At 41.3% G+C, this 26,534-nt stretch overlaps 1 protein-coding gene across 16 annotated transcripts in view; it reads left to right on the plus strand.

Moving 5' to 3' along the window:
- MAGI2 (membrane associated guanylate kinase, WW and PDZ domain containing 2) overlaps positions 1-26,534 on the plus strand; it is a 1,068,715-nt gene that overhangs the window by 804,506 nt on the left and 237,675 nt on the right. For 12 of the 16 annotated variants that reach the window (XM_075599598.1, XM_075599601.1, XM_075599590.1 and 9 more), the window contains one exon: positions 22,972-22,998. The exons of the other annotated variants lie outside the window; for them this stretch is intronic. In XM_075599598.1, the coding sequence (XP_075455713.1) occupies positions 22,972-22,998 (27 nt within the window). The remainder of the gene's footprint in view (positions 1-22,971; positions 22,999-26,534) is intronic. 16 annotated transcript variants of the gene reach the window in all.

Genomic DNA, 26,534 nt, shown 5'->3' on the forward strand with positions numbered 1-26,534 from the left:
AATGTGATGTCACATGACCCTGCACGTTATTTGATGCCGGGGCCGAGCAGGGGGGGGGTGCAAGGCGCCGAGGAGAGCAGCCTGGGATAGTGTACTGTTTGCCTGCCACAGACTGTCAATGCTTGTACACATGCGCAATTGAGCATGACTTGACGCATGCGCACTACCGTAATTTATAGCATAATTTTTTTCCATAAAAGAAACTTTGAAATCGAGCGTCAAAAGATAAGGATGAAGTTCGATGGAACTCTAATATCGCTTTTTAAAATATTGCCTTTTTTACTTATACAGTCAGTATTACCAGCTTCGTGCTTTTTAAACTTTGCCTTGCAACAGTATTATCTTGGACAACACACTATGCCCTGTGATTCAATTATATGTCATAACCTGTAATAAAATTTCACACCGTGATGTTTATTGATTTTATTCCACTTCATGGTTAATGGAAAACATTAAGTGATGCATTTTTTTCATATTTAATCAATTTTAAGATTTCGAAAATAACTACATTTGCAAACAGTTCAAACAGTTGTTTTCTAGTCCTTCACGATCATCTGTGCAGTACTGTAAGACAGACCAATTGAGTTGCATCTCACCTCCCCTCCACCCCACAAAGCAAAGGCATGGGGCTAGCTATCAACAACTCCCCGGGTTATGAGAAATTACCTGTAACAGAGAAAGTCTAAGACGGTTTCATGATTGGTCTGCTGGTATAGAAATGTACATTTCTTGGTTCCTCACGCATGTGCATTGTGAACTAGAGTACTGTACAATAGAAAGCCTTCACGCCAATCGGACTTACTGTAGAAATCAAATGGGAAACAAAAAAATGAAAGTAACATTTTTTTTGAGAAGGAGAGAATAATTGTGAGATGTAAACAAAACCTTATGTGATGCATTTTTTTAAATATTTAATACATTTTTACATTGATAAAATGTCTACCTTTTTATTTTTCTATGAGTGGCATACAGTACTGTCATTTTTTTTGGTCATCTTTTCATACTTTTTAGGGAAATATCACACACACAAACATGGTCTCAAGGTACTGAACACTTTTATTATATTTTACAACATTTCAAATGATTTCTTTCAACTGTAACTGCACGCTCATCACAGCATTACACCAAGATGAAACATTTTAGTTGCACCTTTCCCCCGTCCCCCCCCCCAAAGCCAAGCAAAAGGCATTCGACTCGTTATCAACACCTTCCCCGGCCGATCCAGGACATTCACACAGACAGGCACATTAATGTATGCTTCGGGTCTTTGCTGAGCAATTACTTTTCCTGCTTTCACACGCATATGCATGGCTGATAAGAAGCCCTACACTGTAATTTGGCTAGAATGACTTAACTGCCAATGTGAATTTCAAGTCAAGTTAAAAAAAAGGCATATCCTTTTTTTCTCGAGAAGGGATTAATAAATGAGTGATTTGAAGAAACACTTTATGTAATGCTTTTTTAAAATATTTAATCAATTTCAACATTGTTCAGATCACAACATTATTATTTTAGCAATGAGGTTGCTTTTTATTGTATAATTGGGGTTTGCAGGTGTAATTTATTCGGGCAAGAAACCCCGGAAATTTTTTTTTATATTGTTTGGGGGGTGGGGGGGAGGGGGGTGGGGGGTGGGGGGCTGGAGATTCGATTCAATACCTTCAACTTTGGGTAGGCTTGATCTGCTTATCATACTGTTTAGGGAAATATCATACACACAAACATGATCTCAAGGGACTGCTAACTTTTATTAACATTTCAAATTATTTCTTTCAACTGTAATCCTGCACGCTCATTACAGCATTACACCAAGATGAAACATTTTAGTTGCACCTTCCCCCACAGCACCTCACTAATCCAAGCCACAGTAAAGGCTTTGAACTCATTATCAACACCTCTGTCGTGTGCTAGAACATTCACACAGAAAGACTTTCAGGCTTTGGTTCTTGGCTTAGAAATTACTTTGCCTGGTTTCACACGCATGCGCATGTCTGAGAAGTCCTGATTAGTGATTTGCTAGAATGACTTCACTGCCAATGTGAATTTCAAGTAAAAAAATAAATAAAGGCACATTTTTTTTTTTAATTTTTTTTTTTTTAATTTTTTTTTTCTCGAGCAGGGCTTAATAAATGAGTGATTTTAAGGAAAACTTTATGTTATGCCTTTTTCTCATATTTGATCAATTTTTACATTTATAAAATCACTACATTTTTATTTCTCTATGATGTTGCATTTTGCATTATAATTAGACCTTGCATGTGTAATAAATCGGGGAAGAAACAGCCCCAAAATATATTATTTTTTTTGGGTATGGGGCTTCTATTCAATACTTACTAACTTTGGGTCATACCTTTTAATATATTTTACAACAGTTCAGTTGAAATTATTTCTTTCAAGTGTAATCCTGCACGGTCATCCAGGAATTACACAAAGATGAAACAATTTACGTAGTTGCACCTTCTCCCACAGCACCCTCACTAAGCCAAGCAAAAGGCATTCGACTCGTTATCAACACCTTCACTCCCCCCGGCCATGGGAACTAAAAAAATAAAGTAATATTATGTTTGAGCCTTTTGTTCTTGGCCGAGAAATTTCTTTGCCTGGTTTCACATGCATGCACATGCCTGAGAAGTCCTGCATAGTGATTTGTCTAGAATGACTTCACTGCCAATGTGAATTTCAAGTTCAAAAAATAAAGGCATATTTTTTTTCTTTAGCAGGGCTTAATAAATGAGTGATTTTAAGGAAAACTTTGTTATGCATTTTTTCTAATATTTGATCAATTTTAAAATGTATAAAATCACTACATTTTTATTTCTCTATGATGTTGCATTTTGCATTAAAATTAGACCTTACATGTGTAATTAAGTCAGAGAACAAACCCCCTAAAAAATATGAATAATTCTTTTTTTGGGGGGTAGGGGGATTCTATTCAATACCTTCAACTGGGTAGGCTTCGTCTGCTTACAGTATCATACTGTTTATGGAAATACAGTATTATACACACACATGGTACAGTATCAAGGGGGTCATAACTTTTATTGTATTTTACAACAGTTCAAATTATTTCTTTAAACTTTTATCCTGTTGGTTCATAACAGCATTAGACCAAGACAGACTAATTTAGTTGCACCTCCATTCTCCCTCCCCCCCCCACCACCACCACACACTCACTATAGGACATTCACACACAAAGACACACTGTAATGTTTCCGTTTTTGGCTATTGTAGTTTTTTATTCCATGGGGTTAGCTGAGCCGGTGTAAAAGACCGTGGAGTTCTTTTGTCATTCAGAGAGTGGGGGTTAGGACAAACTATTGACTGTTATGCACACAGTACTGTACAATAAGCTTGGACATCCCCCCCCTCCCTTCCAGTAGTGCTGCATCAGTGAAAGAAATAAAATGGCTGTAGGATTAGTGAATTGAAGGCCTTGACTGGTTAACACTACTGAAAGGCACACAAAGCGAATAAACTATAACTTGCCATACATGTAAACTATAATGAATTTTTATAAATAATAGGTAAGACACACGTCTTATACAAATACTATACATACAGTTCTGTATACAATTAAGTATATATAAAGTGGAGATTAAGCGCAGACATAAAATGGTTAACGTTCAATTACCTTTAATAGAAGGCTAACATTTAATCATGTTATTGTCAGTACCATACTTACCTTACTATACTTACTGTACCTGTACTTACCTTACTACAGTACAGCACTTACTACATGCTGGTGGCATTCCCATTACGCTCTAAAAGAACGGGTAAAATGCTTCTAATATTGTCTATGTAGTTGTTGCATTTTTGTACAGTCAGTATGTCATTCCAGAAACTCATTATTCCTTGTATTAATTCCTCCTTTTTGGACAGCTTAACAACCTTTCTGAAATGATCCTTCAGCGCATGCCACACTAGTTCTATGGTGTTCAAATCTGGTGATCTGGAATGGGAGGGGAAAAAATGGCGATTTAGTTGAACAGATAAAAAACGTTTAAAACAATAAGAAAAAGAGCACTTACTCCGGTAGCGTCTTAACCCAGTTGATACTGCGTGCAAGAATATAGGTAGTAGAGGCGGTATGTTTAGGTCATTGTTTTTGGAAAAACCGGTGACCACCGGATGGGAAATCATGCCTAATGTATTCAACAATACGGGTGACTATTTGCTCTTGGAAAAATACTTTGTCCATGATTCCTGGAACAAGAGAAGAAAAAATGATGTTAAAACTGAACATTAGGGTACAGAATACAGTTGTACTATATAGTGCATAAGGCTACAGCATGTGACTTTGTGCATTATTTTACCCTCAATTATGATTATGCATCCTGGTACACATCTAGAGATCGCACCCCACACATGCATTTTCACTGGGTGCTTGGGACGCGGCTTCAGAGATAGGCGCCCATTTTTGTGGAATGCAAAAGTGGCAAATCTCTCAAGAGCTACAGTTGTCCCGTCAGAAAAGATGACACCCTGAAAAGTCTCGCCACTGTCGATCCATGCCCGTGCTTGGTCCACGCTTTTTACCTTGTTGGCATCCCTTATCATTGGATACGCTCTGTAATGGCAAGAAATAATTTTACAGGTTCAGTAAAACAACACTTTAACCTGCAGTACAGTAGTGCATAGTACAACACTTTACCTGTACTGTCCTAACTTCTCTGTTCTGTCACAGGAAATCTCATACTCTCGCAGACTTCCTTCACTACAAATTTATGCTATCCTGTTTCAACTCTGCCCTCTCGCAAGCTAAACAAGCCTACTTTTCTTCACTAATCAACATGCACAAGTCTAACCCACGCCGACTGTTCTCTGTCTTTGATACTCTACTCAAACCACCCTCAGCTGCCTCTCCTTCCTCCATCTCCGCTCAGGACTTTGCTGACTATTTTAAGGAAAAGGTGGAATCCACACGTCAGAACATCCCCTCTGTTTCTTCCTCCCATCCTACACCTCTTCCTAACTCTCCTCCTGCCTTCCTTGACTCTTTTTCCACTGTCTCAGAGGAGGATGTGTCGCTGTTGATCGCCTCTTCTCCCTCTACCACTTGCCCTCTTGACCCCATTCCCTCCCATCTCCTAAAACCTCTTGCTCCTACTATAATCCCTACGCTCACGCACATTTTTAACTCCTCCCTCTGCTCTGGAACCTTTCCATCCTCCCTCAAACATGCAACAGTCATACCATTACTCAAAAACAGCAAGCTTGACCCTACCTGTCTTTCTAACTATCGGCCTGTCTCCCTCCTGCCTTTTGCCTCTAAACTCCTTGAACGTCTTGTATTCGCTCGCTTGCTCCATTTTCTCAACACCTATTCTCTCCTAGACCCTCTACAATCTGGCTTCCGCACTGCTCACTCCACGGTAACAGCCCTCATTAAAATAACTGACGACCTCCATGCTGCCAAAGACAGAGGTCATTACACTCTGCTCATATTACTCGACCTCTCTGCAGCATTTGACACCGTGGACCACCCTCTTCTCCTTCACATTCTCCATACTCTTGGCATTTGGAACAAAGCTCTATCCTGGATCTCATCCTACCTCTCCCATCGTACTTTCAGTGTCTCTTCTGCTAATACCTCCTCCTCCTCTATTGATCTCTCTGTGGGGGTACCCCAGGGCTCTGTCCTGGGACCTCTTCTCTTTTCTCTGTATACACTCTCTCTAGGTGACCTAATAACATCTTTTGGGTTTAATTATCACCTCTATGCTGACGACACACAAATATATTTCTCAACACCCGACCTTACACCTGCTGTACAAACCAAAGTTTCTGAATGTCTCTCTGCTATATCATCCTGGATGGCCCTCCGCCGCCTTAAACTCAACATGGCTAAAACAGAGCTCCTCATACTTCCTCCCAAACCTGGCCCTACTACCTCCTTCCACATTACTGTTGGAACTACGATCATTCACCCAGTAGCCCAAGCACGCTGCCTTGGGGTCACACTCGACTCCTCTCTCACATTTGCCCCTCACATTCAAAACATTTCTAAAACCTGTCGCTTTTTCCTCCGCAATATAACAAAGATACGCCCTTTCCTCTGTTGCTCGACTGCTAAAACTCTGACTCGGGCCCTCATTCTCTCCCGTCTTGATTACTGTAACCTCCTGCTGTCCGGCCTCCCCTACAATCTATCCTTAACGCTGCTGCCAGAATCACTCTACTCATTCCTAGATCTGTCTCAGCATCTCCCCTCATGAAATCCCTCTCCTGGCTTCTGATCAAATCCCGCATCTCACACTCCATTCTTCTCCTCACTTTTAAAGCTTTACACTCTTCTGAACCTCCTTACATCTCAGCCCTAATTACTCGTTATGCACCATCCAGACTCTTGCGTTCTTCTCAAGGATGTCTTCTTTCTACCCCCTTTGTATCTAAAGCCCTCTCCCGCCTTAAACCTTTTTCATTGACTGCCCCTCACCTCTGGAATGCCCTTCCCCTCAGTACCCGACTAGCACCCTCTCTATCCACCTTTAAGACCCACCTTAAGACACACTTGCTTAAAGAAGCATATGAATAGCACTGTGGCTATTCTGAACACATGGCACATAAAGTTTGCCCCCTGCAGATGCACTTACCAGAACTCCCTCCTACTGTCTCTGTATGTTCTCCCTACCTACCAATTAGACTGTAAGCTCCTCGGAGCAGGGACTCCTCTTCCTTAATGTCTAAAGCACTTATTCCCATGATCTGTTATTTATATTATCTGTTATTTATTGTATTACTGCTGTGAAGCGCTATGTACATTAATGGCGCTATATAAATAAAGACATACAATACAATACAATACAATACTTTGCATACTACAGTATTGCATTATACTTAAGTAATAATCCCCGAAGAACAGGGCATTACTGGACAATAATGCCCTGGCTGGAAGAGTTGGAGGCCCGCGGCGAAGCCGAGGGACTTTAACCCAGCCAGGGCATTATTGCCCAGTAATGCCCTGTTCTGAGGGGATTATTACTATTATAGGCTAAATGTAGACTTTTTTCATAATTAATAGACACTTTTGTATAGTTATATAGATTTTTTTATTATTCAAATAAAATGGTAAATACATGAATCCACCTCTATATACTTTTACACTGCAGATATCTATATCCACATACTGCCGCCCCTCTGTGTACACACACACACACACACACACACACACACACACACACACACACACACACACACACACACACACACACACACACACACACACACACAACACAGCAGCTCAACATATAACACACAGACCACAGCAGCTCAACACACAACACAGCAGATCTACACACACACACAAACTGCTGCTACACACAAACACACACACACACACAACACAGCACCTCTACACTCACAATACAGCACCTCTTCACACAACACAACACAGCACCTCTACACACAACACAGAACCGCTACACACCACATCTACCCACAACACAGCATCTCTACACACACAAACTGCTGCTACACACATACAACACAACAGCACAGCACACACACAACTGCTGCTACACTCAAACACTGCTGCTGCTGACACACACACACACACACACACACACAGAAACTACAGCCAGAAACAAACTGCAGGCAGACACTCACTTGCTTTGCAGACTCTCTCTCTCTCCCACACCACCAATTCAACTGAATTTGCTCAGTTCATGGAGCAAGGGGGAGGAGTCAACCCATGGCTGATACTTCTTAACCAATCCCCTGCCCTGTCTCAGCTGTTCTGAAAGCTGATTGGCTGGAAATAATCACATTGAAATCAACACTTTGCAAGCAGCTAAAATTCCAGGCATTGCTGAATGGATAATGCCCAAAATTTTAACCAATCAGAGGGCAGGAATTTCGATAATGCCCGGAATTTGACTGCTTTAGCCTATAATATACTTTATTACAGTAAGACACTTACTTGACACGTCCATATTTCCATCCCATTTGGCATCTCATCACCCTGATGCTGGTTGAGATGCTGTGATATTGTGAATGTTCTCTAGAACAGTCTTGACTCTTGCTGCACAGTGCTCATCATTAGCCTTGCTGATTTTGTCCTCCAGAAGCTTTGCAGTCCTACAGTTTAAAGTAAAAGAGAAGAATTTGAGTAATAAAAGCAGAAAGAGAAAAAAAAACATTTTATATTTTCTTCTCAAAGTACGGTAGTACAGTAATTGCTTGGGCCTAAAAGAATTGAAAAGAAAACAAGTAAACAAAAACATGCTTTTTGATATGTAAGAAGCTTTCAGAGTAATACAGTAATTGCAGAAAGAAACCAAAAATACTTACTCTGTTGTGACTTGGGGATTCCGCTTTACCCTTTTTGCCTGACCATGGGTATGTTAGCTGACAGTGCTTTGTGCTAAATCGAGGCCCGAATTCAGTAACCAGCGGTTGATCTGTAAAATTCTGTGTCCTCTCTTGTACATGTCCTGTATTTTCATGCTGAGATCCTTTTGAAAAACCTTTCTTCGGCATTGATGCTTTAGAAAATAAATCAAGAGGAATATATATTCTATGTGTATTCAATGTATATTCAATGTATATTCAATGTGCATTGAATCAACAGAAGTGATGGTGTATTTGTAATGGACCACAAGAGGTAAAGTGCTGTACAGTATATGCCCACTTTTAACACCTGCAGCTCGTGTCCATGGCCGCCAAAAAATTCCAATAGGGACACAGTGCATAAAAGGTGATACAAAATGCATAGTTTCCCACACGCTGATCTCTATCTGAATGAGCTCTTGAACTGAAACTTCTTCCATCTGCTTCCATGGATCAACACCAATTCTACGGACGTAGGAACCTGCTTTCTTCTGCTGTGCCAACCATGAGAAAGCAAAAATCAGAAGCTGTTTTCAAGCCGAAGGTGCCTAGAAAAAATGTTCCGAAGGCTCCCAAGGCAAAGGACCCTGGCCATTATTATGTGAAGAAGAAAATGGCCAAAATCAACAAGGATCAAGTTGTTTGGATGGGCACCAGAAGTGCCCCTGCACCCACCAAAGCCGAATCGGAAGTCCCAGACTTTTCACTGCCATCGCCCACCACCACCGATTCCAAAACATCCGCCTTCTCTGACCCTTTGTCCACCAATGCTCATCTGGAAACCCCCAGCACCCATCCACGCTGATGCTTGTCCAGAAACCCCCAGCTCACCTGCTCCAGCACCCATCCACGCCGATGCTCGTCCGGAAAACCCGGCCCACCTGCTCCTGCACCCAGCAACGCCGATGTTCGTCCGGGTGACACCAGCACTCCTTGCACCAGATCCATACAGGGACCAAATGGAGGCCAAGATGGGGTGACACCAGCACTCCTTGCACCAGATCCATACAGGGACCAAATGGAGGCCAAGATGGATCGTCTTTTGGAGACCATGGAGAGTATGGATAGGTGCATGGGTGTTCGTTGGGATAAGATCTCCCAGCAATACTGCCAGGTAAGACACAGTGCTCAAATCCATGCATGCCATGTCCCTTTCCCTCAGACACCCAAAACCTAATGTACTGTAAAACTCTAGTCCTATTGTAAAGTGCCCATATGATGTCACGCATATGCGTTTCAATAAGGTTCTAATTTAACATAATAATATTAAGAATAATAGCATGTTCTTGTATAATGCTGCTAGTTTTACGTAGCGCTTTACATAGACATTTTGCAGGCACAGGTCCCTGCCCCATGGATCTTACAATCTATGTGTTTGGTGCCTGAGGCACAGGGAGATAAAGTGACTTGCCCAAGGAGCCGACACCGGGAATTGAACCAGGCTCCCCTGCTTCAAACTCAGTGCCAGTCAGTGTGTTTACTCACTGAGCCACTCCTCCCTCCCTAAACGCATGCGCAGAAATGTGATGACACGCATATGCGTTTCAACAAGGTTCCAATTTAACATAAACGCATGTGCGGAATATATATTTTACATTCGGAAGTAAAGCGACATTGTATTTTTGTATTATTCGTTTTAACTTTATTATCCTGTACAAATAAAACATTTAATTAATTAAAAATAGTTTATGTTGTCTGTGTTCATATTTTAAATCTTCTACAGTTCGAGAATTTTTGAATGGCTAAAAGCTAAGGAGCCTCAGAAAGAACTTCTTTCCCATGTACTGTATATGAACTCATATTCTTAATCTTCAAATTACAATTACACACACACTTGAAGTACTGTACGGGAATAAAAGACAGGTTGAATTGCAATTAGATTTTGTAAGACAATAACTCGCAATCGCCCACTTGAGTTTCTTGACGGCATTGCAGACAACGCTAAAATGCAATTTTCTGCACTCGATCAAAACACTAGTAAACTTGCGTCTTAACACGGGAAAATTTCAAGAAATCTCGAACGAACACGGGGTGTTCAAAGGAATACAACCCGTGAAATTATTGGATAACAACCACTGCATCTGTACATTTTTTAAGATTAAAATTGAATGTGTTTTTAATTTGAGGCTTGTTTTGGTGATTGAAAGGTTGTATTTTGCCTGGCATGGAGGCAGCTCATGCACACAGGGCATTGGCGAGCCACCGTGCCAATTAATTATTTTTTAGACATTATTAAGATTAAAATTGAATATGTTTTTTATTTGAGGATTGTTTTGGTGATTGACAGGTTGTATATTGTATGGCATGGTGGCAGCTCATGGCCTGAGGGCATGGGTGTGCCACCATGCCAATCAATTTTTTTGGCATTTGTAATGGGTTTTTATTTTCTATTTAATAGTGTTTTATTTTGGGCCTGTTTTTTTTCTAGCTTTCCCATTTATTGCTATAGTGTTAAACAATGCCCATATTATATGGGCATGCTTTAACACTGTGCCAATCAATGGATAGCGAGGGTGGTGTCCCCGGGTAGGGTGGGTGGTCAGCGGGGGAGTGTGGGTTAACCCCTTAATTACTCTAACGGTAACTAACCGCTAAGGTGATTAAGGGGTTAGGGGCCATTAGATTGTATTTTTTTTATTGTGCTGTTGATGCCCATGGAGGACAAGGACGGTGATGAGAATGAGGACAGCCTTCATCCTGGCAGGGGTAAGTGCCAGTTTAATTTACTTTATGCTGCTGATTTATTTACTTTAAGCTGCCTTCACCCACAGGAACCACCCGAGGACCCCCGGACACCCACAGGGATCGCCTGGAGGCCCCCAGACTATCACGGGACCACCCTAGGACCCCTGCTGACCTCTGGTATTAATCCCGTGCAGAAAAAAGAAAAAATGTGGGGGCACAAGGGGTGGGTGGGTTGTGTATTGGTGAATAGTACATATTGTAATGTTTATTGGGGCTAGAGGGGGTGAGTGAAGGGCCAAGTACCCCCTTGACTCACCCCTTCTGTCCCCAATAAACCTGCTATTGTGCCTTAAACCCTTCATTGCATTAGCGGCTAGCTGCTAAGGTAATGAAGCTACTTACATTTTTTTTTATTAATAGTGTGCGTGAGCAGGGGTCTCCTGAGCTTAACTGCATTGATTTCAGCCTCAGGGACCCCTGCTTCCCGAGATACAGGCCCGTTATGGGGTACCGGTGTCCCCACCATGTTAAAATCCTCCGCGTCATGTGACCGAATGCCTTTAACATTGCTTGGATATGGGCACCCCATACCGGGGCCTGTATCTCGGGAAGCAGGTGGGGCCCGAAGCTGAAATCAACTTTGTTCATCTCAGGAGACTCCCTGCTCATGTACACTATGAATAAAAATAAAATGTTAGCAGCTTCATTACCTTAGCAGCTCTCCGCTATGGTAATGATTTTTTCTTTGGGGGTTGGGTGTTTGATACTAGTGTGTGGGAGCAGGGGGTCTTCTGAGCTGAACAAAGTTGATTTCAGCCTTGGGGACCCCCTACTTCCCAAGTTACAGGCCCCGTTATGGGGTGCTGGTATCTCCTGGAATGTTAAAATCCCACGGTCACGTGGCCCACAGGATTTAAACATGGCGTAGATACCGGCACCCCATAACGGCGGCCTGTAACTCGGGAAGTAGGGTGTCCCCAACATGTAATCAATGCGGTTCAGCTCTGGAGACCCCCTGCTACAATACTGTAGTGTTACAAATTAAATAAAATCCCCGCGATTGCCTGTTAGAGGCGCGCAGGTAGAGTGATTGATTCAGCCTCTCTCTTACTGCACGTCTCATAAAGACAGATAGACCCCAGTAGGATTAACACAGCAGGGACACCTGCTTTGTTAATCTGATGGACCATTTAGTCTGCAGAGGACCATCTCGGACCAGCACGCACTATAGTGTGTGATTCAACCTGATAAATGGTCGGATAACGGCTGCTGCATCTGTAGTGTATGCAAAATATAGTGAAATATAACCCCGGTGTAATCAGCTGTATCTAATACCCTGTGATAGAGTAAAGTCCCATAGAATAATCAGATGGTGAAATCTTATCTGTGATGAAATAGTAGTTCCGATTTTGAGATAAAGCCAGAGGTCTCAGTCATGTTCTGCCCGCCGGGGGAGGTTTTCCGCTCCTCCTTTAGTACATGTTTCAAATGTATCTGAAGTATGTTTATTTTTTGGCTGCATTAATTTGCCCTGGAGTCCTGTTACCCAAGTGCAGTTTTTAGTTGCTATCACATACTTCCGGTTTGATTTATGCCAAATTGGACTATATACAGTACATTACATACATCCAAGCTATCTATGCCACCACCCTGTGATAAGTTCTACAAATTTGCGCTATTGTTTCAAGCAACTCCAATAGTTGATTGGATGTTAGTGAATAATATGTAAATAAGTATTTTTTCTTTATATATGCATTTATGTGGCAATACACTTGTCACTAGATAAGCAACTTACATATGCATCACAATGATACAAAGCAGCATTCTGCACAAGATACAGCACAGGTTTAGAGAATAAAGCAATGCAGGTGCGGATCAATTTTGCTCAAGGTCTGTTTTTTCTAAGCAGTGCTATGCCATAACACGTTCACTTGGATGTGCCAGAATGTGTCTAATTGAGTAGGACTGCTTAATAAATATGGGCCTAACTGAGGTATTGACCATTAGTGGATCGAGGCTAAAGAGACATGCTGTAGAGCAGGAGTTCTCAACTCCACACATCAAGCCCCCCCCCCTCCCCCACTGGTTAGGTTTTCAGGATATCCCAGATTCAGCACAGGTGACTCAATGGCTCAATCAGAGGCTCAGTGGAAGACCGAGCCTCTGATTGAGCCCTTTGCTGAAGCAGGGACTGATTGAGCCACCTGTGCTGAAGATGGGATATCCTTAAAACCTAACCTGTTGGGGGTGGGTTGGGGATTGGAGTTCAGCAGCCCTGCTATAGAAAGAGTGTGGAATTAATCACTAGAGATCCGAGGTGCACTAATGCTGAATAAAGATTGAGAGAATGAGATTATCCTAGAGACAATATTTTGTACGTCGAGGAAAAGCTAGTATGCAGGACAGGCAGGCAGGCAGCAGAAGGTTGCAGTAATCAAGATGGGAAATAATGAGGTTGTATATGAGAGGATACTACTACACTGTTCTGCAAGCATTTAATGATATGCTGCTCCATCTGTTGATGCACATTGTTTCCATTAATTGCTAGCTAATAGGATTTAATTACTGTGCCATGGTAGACAGAGCTACACAACATTGAGTACCAACATATGGCTAGAATGGGATTTATAGAAGTATATAATGCAGGCATTTTATTGCAAACCAATTGAACATGTACGGTAGCAGCCATACATAAAGACAGGATGTTACTTATCCTGTGTGTTAAGATAGAAATAGCTATGGCATATAAAAATCATACATATAGGCAGATATATGTGAGAATATTATGATAAACAATTGACTAGAGCTACAGATGCCTTCCAGTGTTAATCTTTCACTGACCACCCGTGGCAATGGCATCAAAGATAGTTAGTCTTACTACTTCATCTGTATCAACATTATGATCCATTAATAGACCTTTATCAGTCATTTTTTAAGTGCGGCTCATTGACAGCACTTATCTTATTTGTTTTATCATGTTTGTGTGAGTAGGTCACCTGTTTATAGAGGCCTCATTGTCATTGTAGAATGGTTAACCATCTAAAATATAAGGCATCCATAGGATTCTGTATTTGGATTGTGTACCCATAATAGTAACCCGAAAAAATTATTTAGAATCGAGATCAAAACAAATCCTAATGTAATGTACACAGATTGTAAATTGTAAAGTACACCAGTTTGGAAAGCATGTTTTTAAGCTGGTTAAAATGTTGGAACCCTATTAAACTCTACTGTGGCTCTACAGCTTATTTATTTTTAAATAAACTATCATACTATTTCTACATAGTATATATTTTATAAAATTGTAATTTACGTTTATAATTAAAAAATCATTTAAAATTATTGGATTAAAAAATGTTAAAAAATTATGTTTTCAAAAGTAAAATATCTGTTATTGACAATTATTTTGTTGTTGGAACCCCTGATGGTGTCCTCATTGTTCCACGGAACCCAGAAAGGCTAATTGCCTAGCACATCGGATATGGCGTACCAATCTCTTTCCTAAACTAGGAAGTTCCAATCAGTCAGGCACCTCTCCAAAGCAATGACCAGCGACAAAGCTTAGGCTTGATAAGCCTTTGTGTAAAAGGTATTGCAAGAGTCGTCCATGCTGCTGTTACTCATGAACTGCCATTAGTCCAAAGCATATAACCATGAACCGTGTAAAGACTAGTTGACTTGAAGGAAGTGCACAGCCCAAAGCAAAACTGTGACTTGGACTTCATAGAGTACTGTAGTCAGAAATTGTTTAATAAGCAATGCAAGCATTGGCTGTTAATGATGAAACGCATTTCACACCTTACACATTTTGTTTTCTAGCCTGTTGTATCAGGGCTCCCAAACATTAACATCATGTTCTCAACTAAATCACATTCTTTGGATATGTTCTGTGTGCTTTCCTCCTTATTCCCATTGGCTTTAAACCAATGAGTTTATAATTGGCCATTTTCTAATTTTTGACCTTTAAAAGACACACAATGATACTTAAACTTTTTGTATAATTTATTGCCATTAAATGCTACCCATTTTATATACTGTAGAAGAATATAAAATGTTTAAAGTATAAAAAAATGGAGAGAGAAAAATACTCCGATGTTGGATAAATGGTAAATCATGAATATTGTAACATTAATACGTGATTCCATTAGTGACCATGGCAGGGAATTCATATGGTGATACTCTCAGTAGAAAATTTGCACTACCGCTTATGCCATTAAAACAATTTATAAAGGAACAGTTTTATTTGCCTATCCTGAAAAGCTAAAATGTGAGACATCTACTGTAACATAACTAAACCTGCATTTTATCACTCTTGCAAATTGCCATATAAATTGGGCAGTACATTTTCAAAATACCCATGTGAATGCAAAATAAATATGTCCTTTGTAGATTGAGCACAGAACAGATGCCAGCTTTTCATGTACAGTTCTTTTCTGATGCTGTCAGAACAGACATATATTGAGGTATATAATTTTTGGCAGATGGCATAACAAATCAAATTAAGTAAAATGACCTTTGAATATAGTATATACATATTTATTGTCATCAGAACACTGAGAGAGTAATTGGGAGATACACAGCCCATGCTACCTAGTGTGTGGTGCAATACCTGTTAGGGTCAGGAGAGCTGAGTCTGATCTGCGGTATTGTGGAGATCAGGACAGACTTAGGTTCTTCCTCTGGTTCTTCTCATGGTGCTTAGCGCCTCCAGCAGTAGTGGGCTCCAGGATGTTCGGAGGTCAGCCCCACTATTGCACTCTTTCCCCCTCAGCCCAAGGACTGATACTCAGACTGAGGTATATTAGAACAGGATCTTTATTGGCTGTCACTCACTGCAGTTCTTCCTCACAGCGGTGCATGGTCTCAGAGGTTCCATTCCTCTGGATGGTGCTTTGCCCTGATAGTATACGGCCTTAGTCTGAATCTGATGTTCCCCCAGCTCAGAGGTTGGGGGTGAGCACGCTCATCCTGCCATAGGAGAGACTGACAGCTCTCTGCTTCTTCTCTCTTCAAGAGCACAAGCAAGATTGAATAACTTTCGGCTCTACCTCTTCCTCTGGAAGCAGGGGCAGGTTCATGGTCTGTACTGCACCGACACACTTTATTCGAGCAAATACCCAGTATGTACCTGGCAGATACCTGGAATGCACCGCTCCTCACCTCTGACAAGCCCCGTTGCGTTTGCCTTCCCAGCCTGGGTTCATGCCTGGCTGACGGGCGGCTGATCTGTTAAATGATAATGATTAGGATTTAATAGGCTGCAATGCTTCGCGTGTCTACCAGATGGCATAAATTCATGAATTGTAATGCAGTATATATATATATATATACTGTGCAGTATTGCAGCCAGCAGGAATAAAATGCTTCAATCCCTGCCTGGAAAATAACCCAATGCACTCGGGCAGAAAACAGTCACAAACCTCAATACACCCGGGTATACCCGAATTCGTGGGACTAGCCGAGCTCGAATAAAGTGTGTCGCCAGTGTACCTATCCCTGATAGGCTTACACAGGCCATGAGTCATCACTGCACTCCTGTCCATCAAAGAGGAGCACAAGGGGTTCAAAATCCCACAGATTTAACCTGTTAAAGCCTTCAGCTAGCAGGGATTTACATAACAGGGGGAAAGACAGGTAAAAAGAGACATACCCTGTTACATGTATATATTTATTTAAGGTTATTATTAGACCATTTGGTCACCCAACCTAATCATTAGCATAGCATATAGGCTCTGAGTTTTCATACCAGACCAAAAATACAATTCATAGTTTAATACATTCACATATTAAAATAATCCGTTCTGCTGGGCCCAGTGGGCTGATACTTGCCACTCCCTCATGCCGGAGGGGATTCTCCATAGTGACCAAGTTTCAGCTCTCTGCGACCCCCAGAACCGGAGATACACAAATGCAGTTTAAAACACTTTTTTAATACAGGATTCTCCGCTTTAAAAATGAATCTCTGTTTTTCACTCTTTTCCCATTGAAATCAACGGGCTCCGCCGCCATAGACTTTTAATGGAGCAACTCCGCCGTTGAAGTCAATAGGTCCCGCCGCCATAGACTTTCAATGGGGAAGCTCCGCCATTGACATCTATGGGACTTCTCCGCCATAGCCTTTCAATGGGGAAACGCCGCCATTGACGGCTATGGGGAAACTCGCCAATCTTTACCATTGCCCACACTCCGTCTGGTTGGTCGGAAAGGGCTGGAAGTGGCCATGCATTCATGCCGGAACCGTGGCTACATGCGACCCAAATCCCAGCCCTCTGGCGCTCCCAGAACCGGAGATATGGACTTACACTTTTGACACTTTTGGACTTAGCCGTTTGTTGCCACGCGGCTTTTCCCCATTGGTATCAATGGCCGGCGCCGCCATAGACAATGCATGGGCGAGCGCCGCCATTGGATTCAATGGGACCTCCGCTCCGCCATTAGAGTCAATGGCACGATCCTCTTTCATGAGTACGACCCTTTACGGGGGTCCCTCATTCCTGGACCCGATGGGGGTTGTGTGTGGGGGGGCCTAGGAGCTAGGGGCAAAAAGAATTTTATTTACAGGTGCCCTAGAACCTAAGGTTCCCGGTGAACTTGAACTCAGTGATAAAGCTCTTTTCAAAGACATTGTATCCGCTCTTGCGGTCTGCGGTTTGGATGGCTGCCAACCTGTTCCTGGAGGTCGGCGTCGAGGAATCCCCATTGAAGTCAATGGCCCCATTGACTTACAATGGGAAACTGCCGCTCCTCTTCTCGGACGCCACCTGTTGGTCTTCGAGGGAAACAGGTCCAAAACCGCTGCATTCGCCATTGAAATGAATGGAGCTGCAATGGCGACCTATGGGAGGCTGCAAAATGGAGCCTGAAAAGGTGGGAACATGGAACAAAGGGCTATAAACACTAAGTTAACCTTAACCCTTTCCCTCCCGTATCAATCCCAGTGTAGGTGTTGGTGCAAACACTGGAACAGACATAGTACATATTTACAGGGGAATATACATTTGGATTCTGATGCAGGGTAAAAATACATTACTGGACCGTAGTCCAGTTAACCCCTTGCTTCCCAAGTGAGAGCAGGGGGTGGCCAAATGGGGTGTAACCCCTTTAATCCCGGACCAAACCCCCTCTCCCATGACAGTGACCCATCAATGTAGAAAGTTTCGGGGGCTGGACCCCTTCGTCAGGTACTCAGTTTCAGTGCTGTTACAAACACCAAACAGTACATTATATTTCCAATTCAAGTAACTAATCGCCTCTCTTTCCTTTTTTGGCGCCAAGAATTTGTCATTCCCAAATAATAACATTTTTTTGTGATATACCCATATGTGGATGTACAAAGGAAGTGCGTGACTAAAATATTCTGGTACCTTAACATTTTGTCACCTTTCTATTGATTTGTTTTGTTATTCTGAAGACAAATGTGATGTCATCCTTCAAATGTTGTGTAGCCCCCTTTCCCCCTTGTCTAGTGTGACCACATGTGATGCTATTGAGTGGCAAACAGGAGGCCTGATCCTCCGCCACTGGGAGCCTGGGGTGTGTGTAATGAATATACTAACTGCGCCTCCACCTGGGAAGGATCCTCACACAGTGGGATAGCCCCTCCCAAGACAATACAGTCAGTAATTGCACACAAGGGTATATGTAACAGTATTTACTGAACAGTAACTTATAACAACAACTATGCAACATAACATAACACCACATCACAGTATAATGAGCACCCCACCCAGTACTACCAGTGATGTCCCAAATGAAATTTGGGTGCTAGGCACCAATACCCTGCTGTCCCTTTCCCAGTGTCCAGCCCAACCAAAAGTGTAAGGAGTAGCGCTCTCCCGTGAACTGTTGGTGCACTTGTTGAGGTACCTGCCGAGTACTCCAGTACTCAGTGCGCCCGACTTAGAAATGAGGATCCGTGTTATCCAGCATTGTGGCCCTCAGCAATGGTGTCCGCCTCTGCGTTGGATGGTGTCTGCCTCTGTGTTGGGTGGACTCCGGTAGGAAGGTCTCACCTTTAAGAGTCTTTGTTAACACCGCGGTGGTCTGGTCCCAGACCACAGACGGCGATCACCACACGGCGTCTTCCTTGTGTCCCTGACACTATAGTAAAATGGGTAAGCGTCCCTATCTAAGGGGCCATCCCTGCAGCAGTCACCCACTTCACATGATTGAGACCTATCTGGGACCTAAGGAGAGTTTCTAGCCTAGTCTGAGTGCCACTGACACTCAGACCCTCCCTTCCCCTTGTCTGCCATGGCTTCAAATCAATAACTGACTCCTCACTAACTGACTCCTGCCTAACTGACAAACTGACTCCTCACTCACTGTCTTAACTGTCAGAATCTCTCAGCCCTATTGGTTGCCTGGCAACATGTGGACTGCAGCCCTTGAGTCTGTTGGAACTTGCAGTTCCCTTGCTGCTATACTCCTATGGAAAGGTAAGGGGACAAACAGGGGACCAGGTGGACCCAGGCTATATTGTATGATGAATTCATAGTTAGCGTTGTTGTATATGCTGCTTTACACATAAACACTTTTACATACTGTATAGGTTGATATCTACTAATCAGTCTTCTACCCATAAGACACCTTCATGTCCTCGAGGAAACCTTACAGCCCATTGACTTGAATGGACTGTAAGATGTCTTTCAGCATCTTGTAGCCGAAGACTGCTTAGTAAATATGGGCCATAATATGTAGCACTGGAGAATTGCACAAAGATTACAGAAGGAGCAGGTACTTGGTGCCAGATCTTCAAAGCTCTGTTAGCTTCTAGTTCATACTTTCCATATCCAAATTAGCTAATTTCCCAGGTATCTCGCGGGTTCAGGTTTCTTTACCATTATCTCTCCACATATTGTATAAAGGAGTGTTTTGGGATGTGTATGAGTCACCACATTATTAAATATCTCTCTCTTTGCCTTTGCCTTTCCATTTTCCGACTCCCTTCCCTTCCACCCTCTCTTCCTTTCACCCCCCTTACCCACTTAATTTTCCTCAATAGCACCATTTGATATCCGAAACTGGAAGATGTGCAGCTGCAAAAATGTATTAATTTTTAAGATTCAGCCATGCTTTAAAATAAGACATTTCAAAAAGTAAACCTTGATTTGGATAACACTCTCCCTGGCCTCCATGGTGCACCCACAAGAGGAAAACAGCTGTAGTGTTCAGGATATTGAATGAGATACAATGTAGTCCACTGCTGTGGAAGTACTGTTGAGCAGGCTTGCCCCTTTACCTCTCCTCCGGCGTTTTTTGACCTCACAACGGCATGGGATGTTGCGTTGCCATGGTAACGTGAAGTCATGTGTCCCCGCGGCGTTGCCAAAAGCCGCCGGAGACGAGGTAAGTGAGATACAGAGGCCTCGCGGGCTCCCCCGGCATTCCATTTAAATGCTTTGGGGAAGAGCACGGGGCCTCCGTAAGCACCGCGGCCCTCCCTCAGAAATTTTCGCTCACCCACGAGGTAGAGAGAGGCTCAGTTCTGTAGTACAGTGGGGAGGGAAACGAATGGAAACATTGCTTTTTCTACGTCCTGCTTTACACACAGAAAGAAATGTTGTAAGCTGTTACATTTAAGATTTCAAGAGTTAAACTATCAATTTAAAATCATGTCAAATGAATGATACATTTCTCCATAGTACTGTACGTGATGTAATAATAGATCAGGGTGGAGCAGTGAGTGCTGAAGTGTGATAAGATTGTCTGCATGGATTTGCTTTAGACTCTTTCCCTTTCTGTTTCAATATCATACATATTGTATAAACATTACTAAAATATGGTCCGGAGAGCATTACCCCAATGTTTAATCCATTTTAACAAATGTCTTAAATTACTACTTTTTTTAAAAGCACTTTGCCCACGATGGTAGAGCAGAATATGCGGATTACCTGGATTTGAGTAAAACCTTAATAGCGCTTCTAGATCTCTTAATTTGATAATGGTGCCTTAGTATCTCGATATATTATCAATCCCATCAAAGCATACAATATCGTGTTATTCTGCCCTCTAAAAGCAGTTCATTAAAAGCACAACTTTACACCTCAGTGAATAATTTGATGATAAATCATCTTTTCTTATTAAGCAATACAGAAAGAGCAAAGAAAGGGAATAATTCATTCTACATTTCAATTGGTTTAACTATTGGTATGGGTTTAATTCAGAAATGCATTTGTTACATAAGCTTCATTATCTGGATGCTACAATTACAGTATAATGCATAGACACATTTACATCCAATAATAATTGTCTGTATCAAATGGTTGGTGGTAATATACTTGCAAATAGTTTATGAGGAGTGGGCCTAAAAACTAAACTTTGCTTAACTTGTTTTTTTCACACAAAACTAGATGGTCATCAACCTTTTCTCTTGTCTGAGTAAGTGACCTATTCTGTTACTAAGTTACACATTGCTGATAGTAACTATATAAAATAGTCTATGCTTGTTCAGCAAATGTGGCAAGATAAAACTTAAAATTATGACACACTATATAGGTCAGGGAACAGTTAACATTTAGCAGACTTCAATTGAGAAATGTAAGAAGTTCTGAATTTGTCTGATCAAAATGGAAATAAGGTACTGTACTAGCAAAACATCGTTCACAGCTTCCCTCAAACATACATGTAAAATGCAACAACATTTTTTTGTACATTAAATTTTTGTGCAGAAAACTGATTTACCTATATATACAGATACATTATTTCACTGCAGCCATTCGTGGCTGTGTAAATACATAGTGTATATAATAAAGATACAGCTGAACCCCGTTATAACGCGGTCCTTGGGGGCCACAGAATGAGACCGCGTTATAACCGGGATCGCATTAAAATTTTGGCGCGTGAGGATTTACCGGCATCTAGATCTCTCTCCTCTTTGCTCTTCTATGAAGTGAGGAGAGAGCTGACAGCAAAGAGGAGAGAGATCTAGGTGCCGGTTAGTCCTCGCTCTGCAAAATGGAGGTTTTCAAATCTCGGGAGCCACGCTCAGACTGCGTTATAAGCGGATTGTAGCGGATCGCGCTATAACGGGGTTGAGTTGTATATGATGTTTACATTTAACCTTTAGAAAAATGCTGATCATACAACCAAAGACCTAGTATTTTGTAGAGTTAAAGTTTTCGCATGGGGTTAGAGTAGCCAATCATGTTAAATAATGATGATGAGTGTCATGCTAGACACATACTGTATATGTTAAGTTGTGTGAACAAATACAGCAACCAAGGGGTTAACTTTCATTTTAAGAATACATATAGCGCCTCCCAGTGTTCTAAAATCAGGTTCCTCAGGAGTAGCAGTTGGAGAGGGCCTCACTGTAAGATATATGTAAAAATGTTAAGTGTATAGTTATGTGTATTATGGATTTCCTTTCCTATCACCTTTGTTGTTTTCAGTTAAGGAACGTGCTCTTCAGATAGAGTCATAGTAATGAACAGAGGTTGTTCTATGACCAGAAGAGGAGCAGGGAGTTTCTCAGAGTAGAAACTCTGGAGCATAGTTGGATCGGGTCCACCAGAGAGTCCCTAGTGATGGCCCGATAAAATAGGTATTGGAGAGGTAGATGGTTCACAGAGTGACAGGATACTGATCCCTGAAGCTAGTACTCAGTAAACTCCTGATCTGTTAAGTATAGAGGAAGAATGCCGTCCACAATAAAGGGTTACTGAACCCTGAGAATAGTGTGTCCCTCAACCGGGTCCACCAGATACATGGGCAATGAGGAAGCTATACAAGAGATTGACAATCTAATATTACTAAAGGATGCAATTATAAGTACCTCCCTAGTGTCGGAGTGAAAGCTACCAAGGGAAGTAACTATATTGTTTGACACCAGTTAATGTCTATGTGAAGCGTGCCCTTGTATGTGAAGCATTATCAACAAATGTGAATAATGCTCTTTGTTTGTACTACAAAAGTTCCTGGCGCTTTTCATGCTAACATCTGCATATTTACACCCAGCCTGCACGGATCCAGCACCCTGTAAAGGTATGAGACACTGAGAACAGCCATGTAAATAGTTTATAATGATGTAAACTCCTTAAGAGCCGGGCATGGAGGGTTACATTTGGCTGGGCATGCAAAAGAAAAGTTTTTCTGTTTTTCCTAATTTTGGAACTTTTGGGGCGAATTTTTTTGTTGTTGTGATTTTTGCTGTTTTTGAACTGTTTGTAAAAAGAAGAGTTTTGTGTGCTGCATGGATCCAGCACCCTGCAAAAGTATGAACACAGAGTACAGCCATGTAAAAAGTCTATCATAATGTTAACTTAAGACCTGGTCAAAGAGGGTTACATAAGTACTGTCTGTGGGGTCTAATTGAGTCAAGTACCTTTTTTGATTGACCACATTTGTGGACACATGTTGGTACATTGGGTTTTTATGTTGATTACATCTTTTTCTAGTATCAGAGGACCAAGGACTCCAGAGAGTAAGACCTTAAATTATTCTTGGTGAAGGCAGCATAATTGAGGTGTAGTGTTATGGTTTTTGGGGAGTTATTGCTAATTTGTAGTGCCCTGCAGGGAGGATAGCAAGTCAGCTGTATAACTGGTTGTTTTAACCCCTTTCACATACATTTGTGACAATGAGGCAAAAGGTAAGAGAGCAAGACACATGCACTGGGAACAGCAACTTGTAGCGTCCACAATTTTATAACAAAATATATACAGAACTACTGCAAAAAGAATAGCCATCAGTCCTCTGACCTACACAGAATTGTTTTTTTAATCCAAATTTTTACATGCACTATGTCATAGTTACACCCACACATGCTTAATTTCAATTAATTGGTGGACTTGGGAAGACTTCTTCCAGACAGATTATTTTTATATTTGAATTAAACTATGTTGTCTGATTTCTTTTCTGCTACAACATTGGTCATTCTGTTAAATGATTAATGTCACATTTAAAGAGTTACCGTCCTTTAATATACTGTATAAGAAATCACTGTTGTAAGGTTTTTGCAAGATTCATGGATGATTAATGTTTATAACCTATATAACATTTGTTATAAAACACTCTGGGAAGCTATTTAAAGTCCATGGTGTCTTTAGATCTTGAACTTCGTTGTTCATGTATATGTATGACAGAATTGAAGGTACAATTATACTTTTTTTTATAACTACAGGATAGGCATAAATCAGTATGGAATTATATTTTAGTATGAAGCAATTACAAATGGCAAAGGTAAATTAAATAAGTTTTTTTTTATTGCTGTAGCTTCTATTGTATTAGAGTACAGGATATGGTACATGTACTGGTTTTTAATATAGTTATATAATTGTTCCCTTGGCATTATCATGTGGTGTACCATTAAGTAATTACACTGTATGAACACATTTGTACAAAATTATCTGCATTAGAGAGATGGAGGTTAGGTATTTCTTTGGAAATATGTGTTTACAGTAGATAACACTAAAGAGTCCTTCCAATAGAAGATGAAAGCCATTAGCAGGCATTTATTTGAACTGCCATTAATCATCAATGATACTGATTACTTTAGCAAATACTGAATAAGAAAAGTCTGATGTAAATTGTTGGAACCACCCTGATTACTTTTTTATGTTTACACCTTTAGGGCTTAATGTACTGTATCAATGTCCACAGGTAGACATTGTGTTAGCAAATGATATCAGGTCTTGGTATACATACTGTAGCAATAGAAGTAATCAGGGTCAAGTTGCTTGATATTTACATGATAGTGAAATGCATCCTTTCATGTAAGGTTGCAAACTTTCCCTAAATTCTATGGGAATAGTTGAAGTAGCACAGTATTTGGAATTTGGGGAACATCTGCTTTTTGTTATATTACCTGACTGAGTCTTGTATTTAGCAATGAGTTGGTGTAGATTGTAGATACGCGAAGAAAGAAGTCAGGAGAAAGTGACAAGTTACTCAGTCAGCTGTATAAAGATGTTGCAGAGTGGTGATTGCAGATAAATGTGTGCTAGACATCTGCCGCCATGGAGTCATCCCAAACCAACGGCGGTTTTCAGAGAATGCCATCATGGTTGTGTTCCAACTTTTCTTGTTTGAATGTTGGTAATCCTAATAGTCCTTTTATTATATTAATTGTATCCTCTGTCCAGGGGCGGATTGGAGGCAGATATCAACCTGGGCGATATCTGTTTTACCGACCCTCCTCCCATGACGTCGCGGCATCATGTGATGTCACATTGTCATGGCGACGCATCGCCATGTGAGGTCACATTGTCATGGCAATGCATCGCCATGACAACGCCACGCTGCAGAAGGAGATGCCGCTCCTGCAAGAGACACTTGCAGAGGCCCCGTGCTCTCCCCAACAATCAGTTTACTTTTTGTGGGGAAGAATGTGGGGCCTCTGTAACCAATATCAAGCCCCCCTTACATTATACACACAGACACACAGACACACAGACACACAGCCCAAGGCGGCACTGGCCTATAGACCCACCGGGCATTTGTCCTGTTTCCGGCGGCCCAATCCGCCCCTGCCTCTGTCTTAGTTTACTCCATAATGTCAGAAGTGCCTTTTGCTTAAGGAACTTCACTACCCCAAAAAACATCTACTTTGGACATAGCTCACCATGTTTATTTATTCACACTTAATTGTTATGACTCCGTATTTTTCCTTGCTCCAAGCTTTAGTGCTTTGCTGTTACAGTCAGTCCTAGAAATTATTATTTTGAAAGAAGGTAGTGGTGTCTTAAATTACTATTTCTATTCTTTGACCGATTACCAACTTTCTGACACAAGTGTATCAACCTAACAGTAGGATGCCAGAGTATTATTTTGATCTAAATGGCCATACTTATTAAAAAGAACTTAGTCTCTGTATTTAAAATTCAAATATTCCAATTACAGCAACCTCTCAAATGCTAGTAGTACTGTAGCTAAACAAGAGGTACATTTTAAATGTAATTTATTTTCTCTCTGCACATCTTCCCTATCAGATCATTAGTTCTTCATCTCATGAAATGTAAAAAAGCAAGAGCTATATTCAATTAACTCAACGTAGCAACAAATCCATCTATTTACTGTTACATAGAGAAGCTATTCTACACATGTTTTAACTGAACATGAATGAGTATGAAAATATAGTTGCCATTCAGGGTAGAAAAGGAGAGGCAAAGATAGACAGAAAAGATACAACGACCTCGCTCAAACGGAATACAAAAGGGAGAACAAGGTGCTACTTCCATCCAAAGAAGTTTGGTACGGCATATTATACAAGTAGACAGAGACAGAAAAGCAATCCTTTCAAAGAGGTGCACACCTGAAGAGGAATGAAGCATCCTCCACGAGTGTGATGTTTAAACACTGGCTCTGACAACTAAGGCTCATATGAATATAAGGTTCTAAGATAGCCAGATTCTATGAGGATAGGGTCCTCCCATAAGTTCTCTGCTCAGTAAGAATACAGCATATAAACTGCGACTCACAACAGGTACGTGTACTCTGTAGGCAGTAGAGGCATTTAAATACTGCCTCTGGCTAGGAATCAAGTTTGTCCACTCAGATTAGTGCCATCAGTAACTCCACGG

This window comes from Ascaphus truei, chromosome 5 (genome assembly GCF_040206685.1).
Source record: "Ascaphus truei isolate aAscTru1 chromosome 5, aAscTru1.hap1, whole genome shotgun sequence".
NCBI classification, from domain to species: domain Eukaryota; kingdom Metazoa; phylum Chordata; class Amphibia; order Anura; family Ascaphidae; genus Ascaphus; species Ascaphus truei.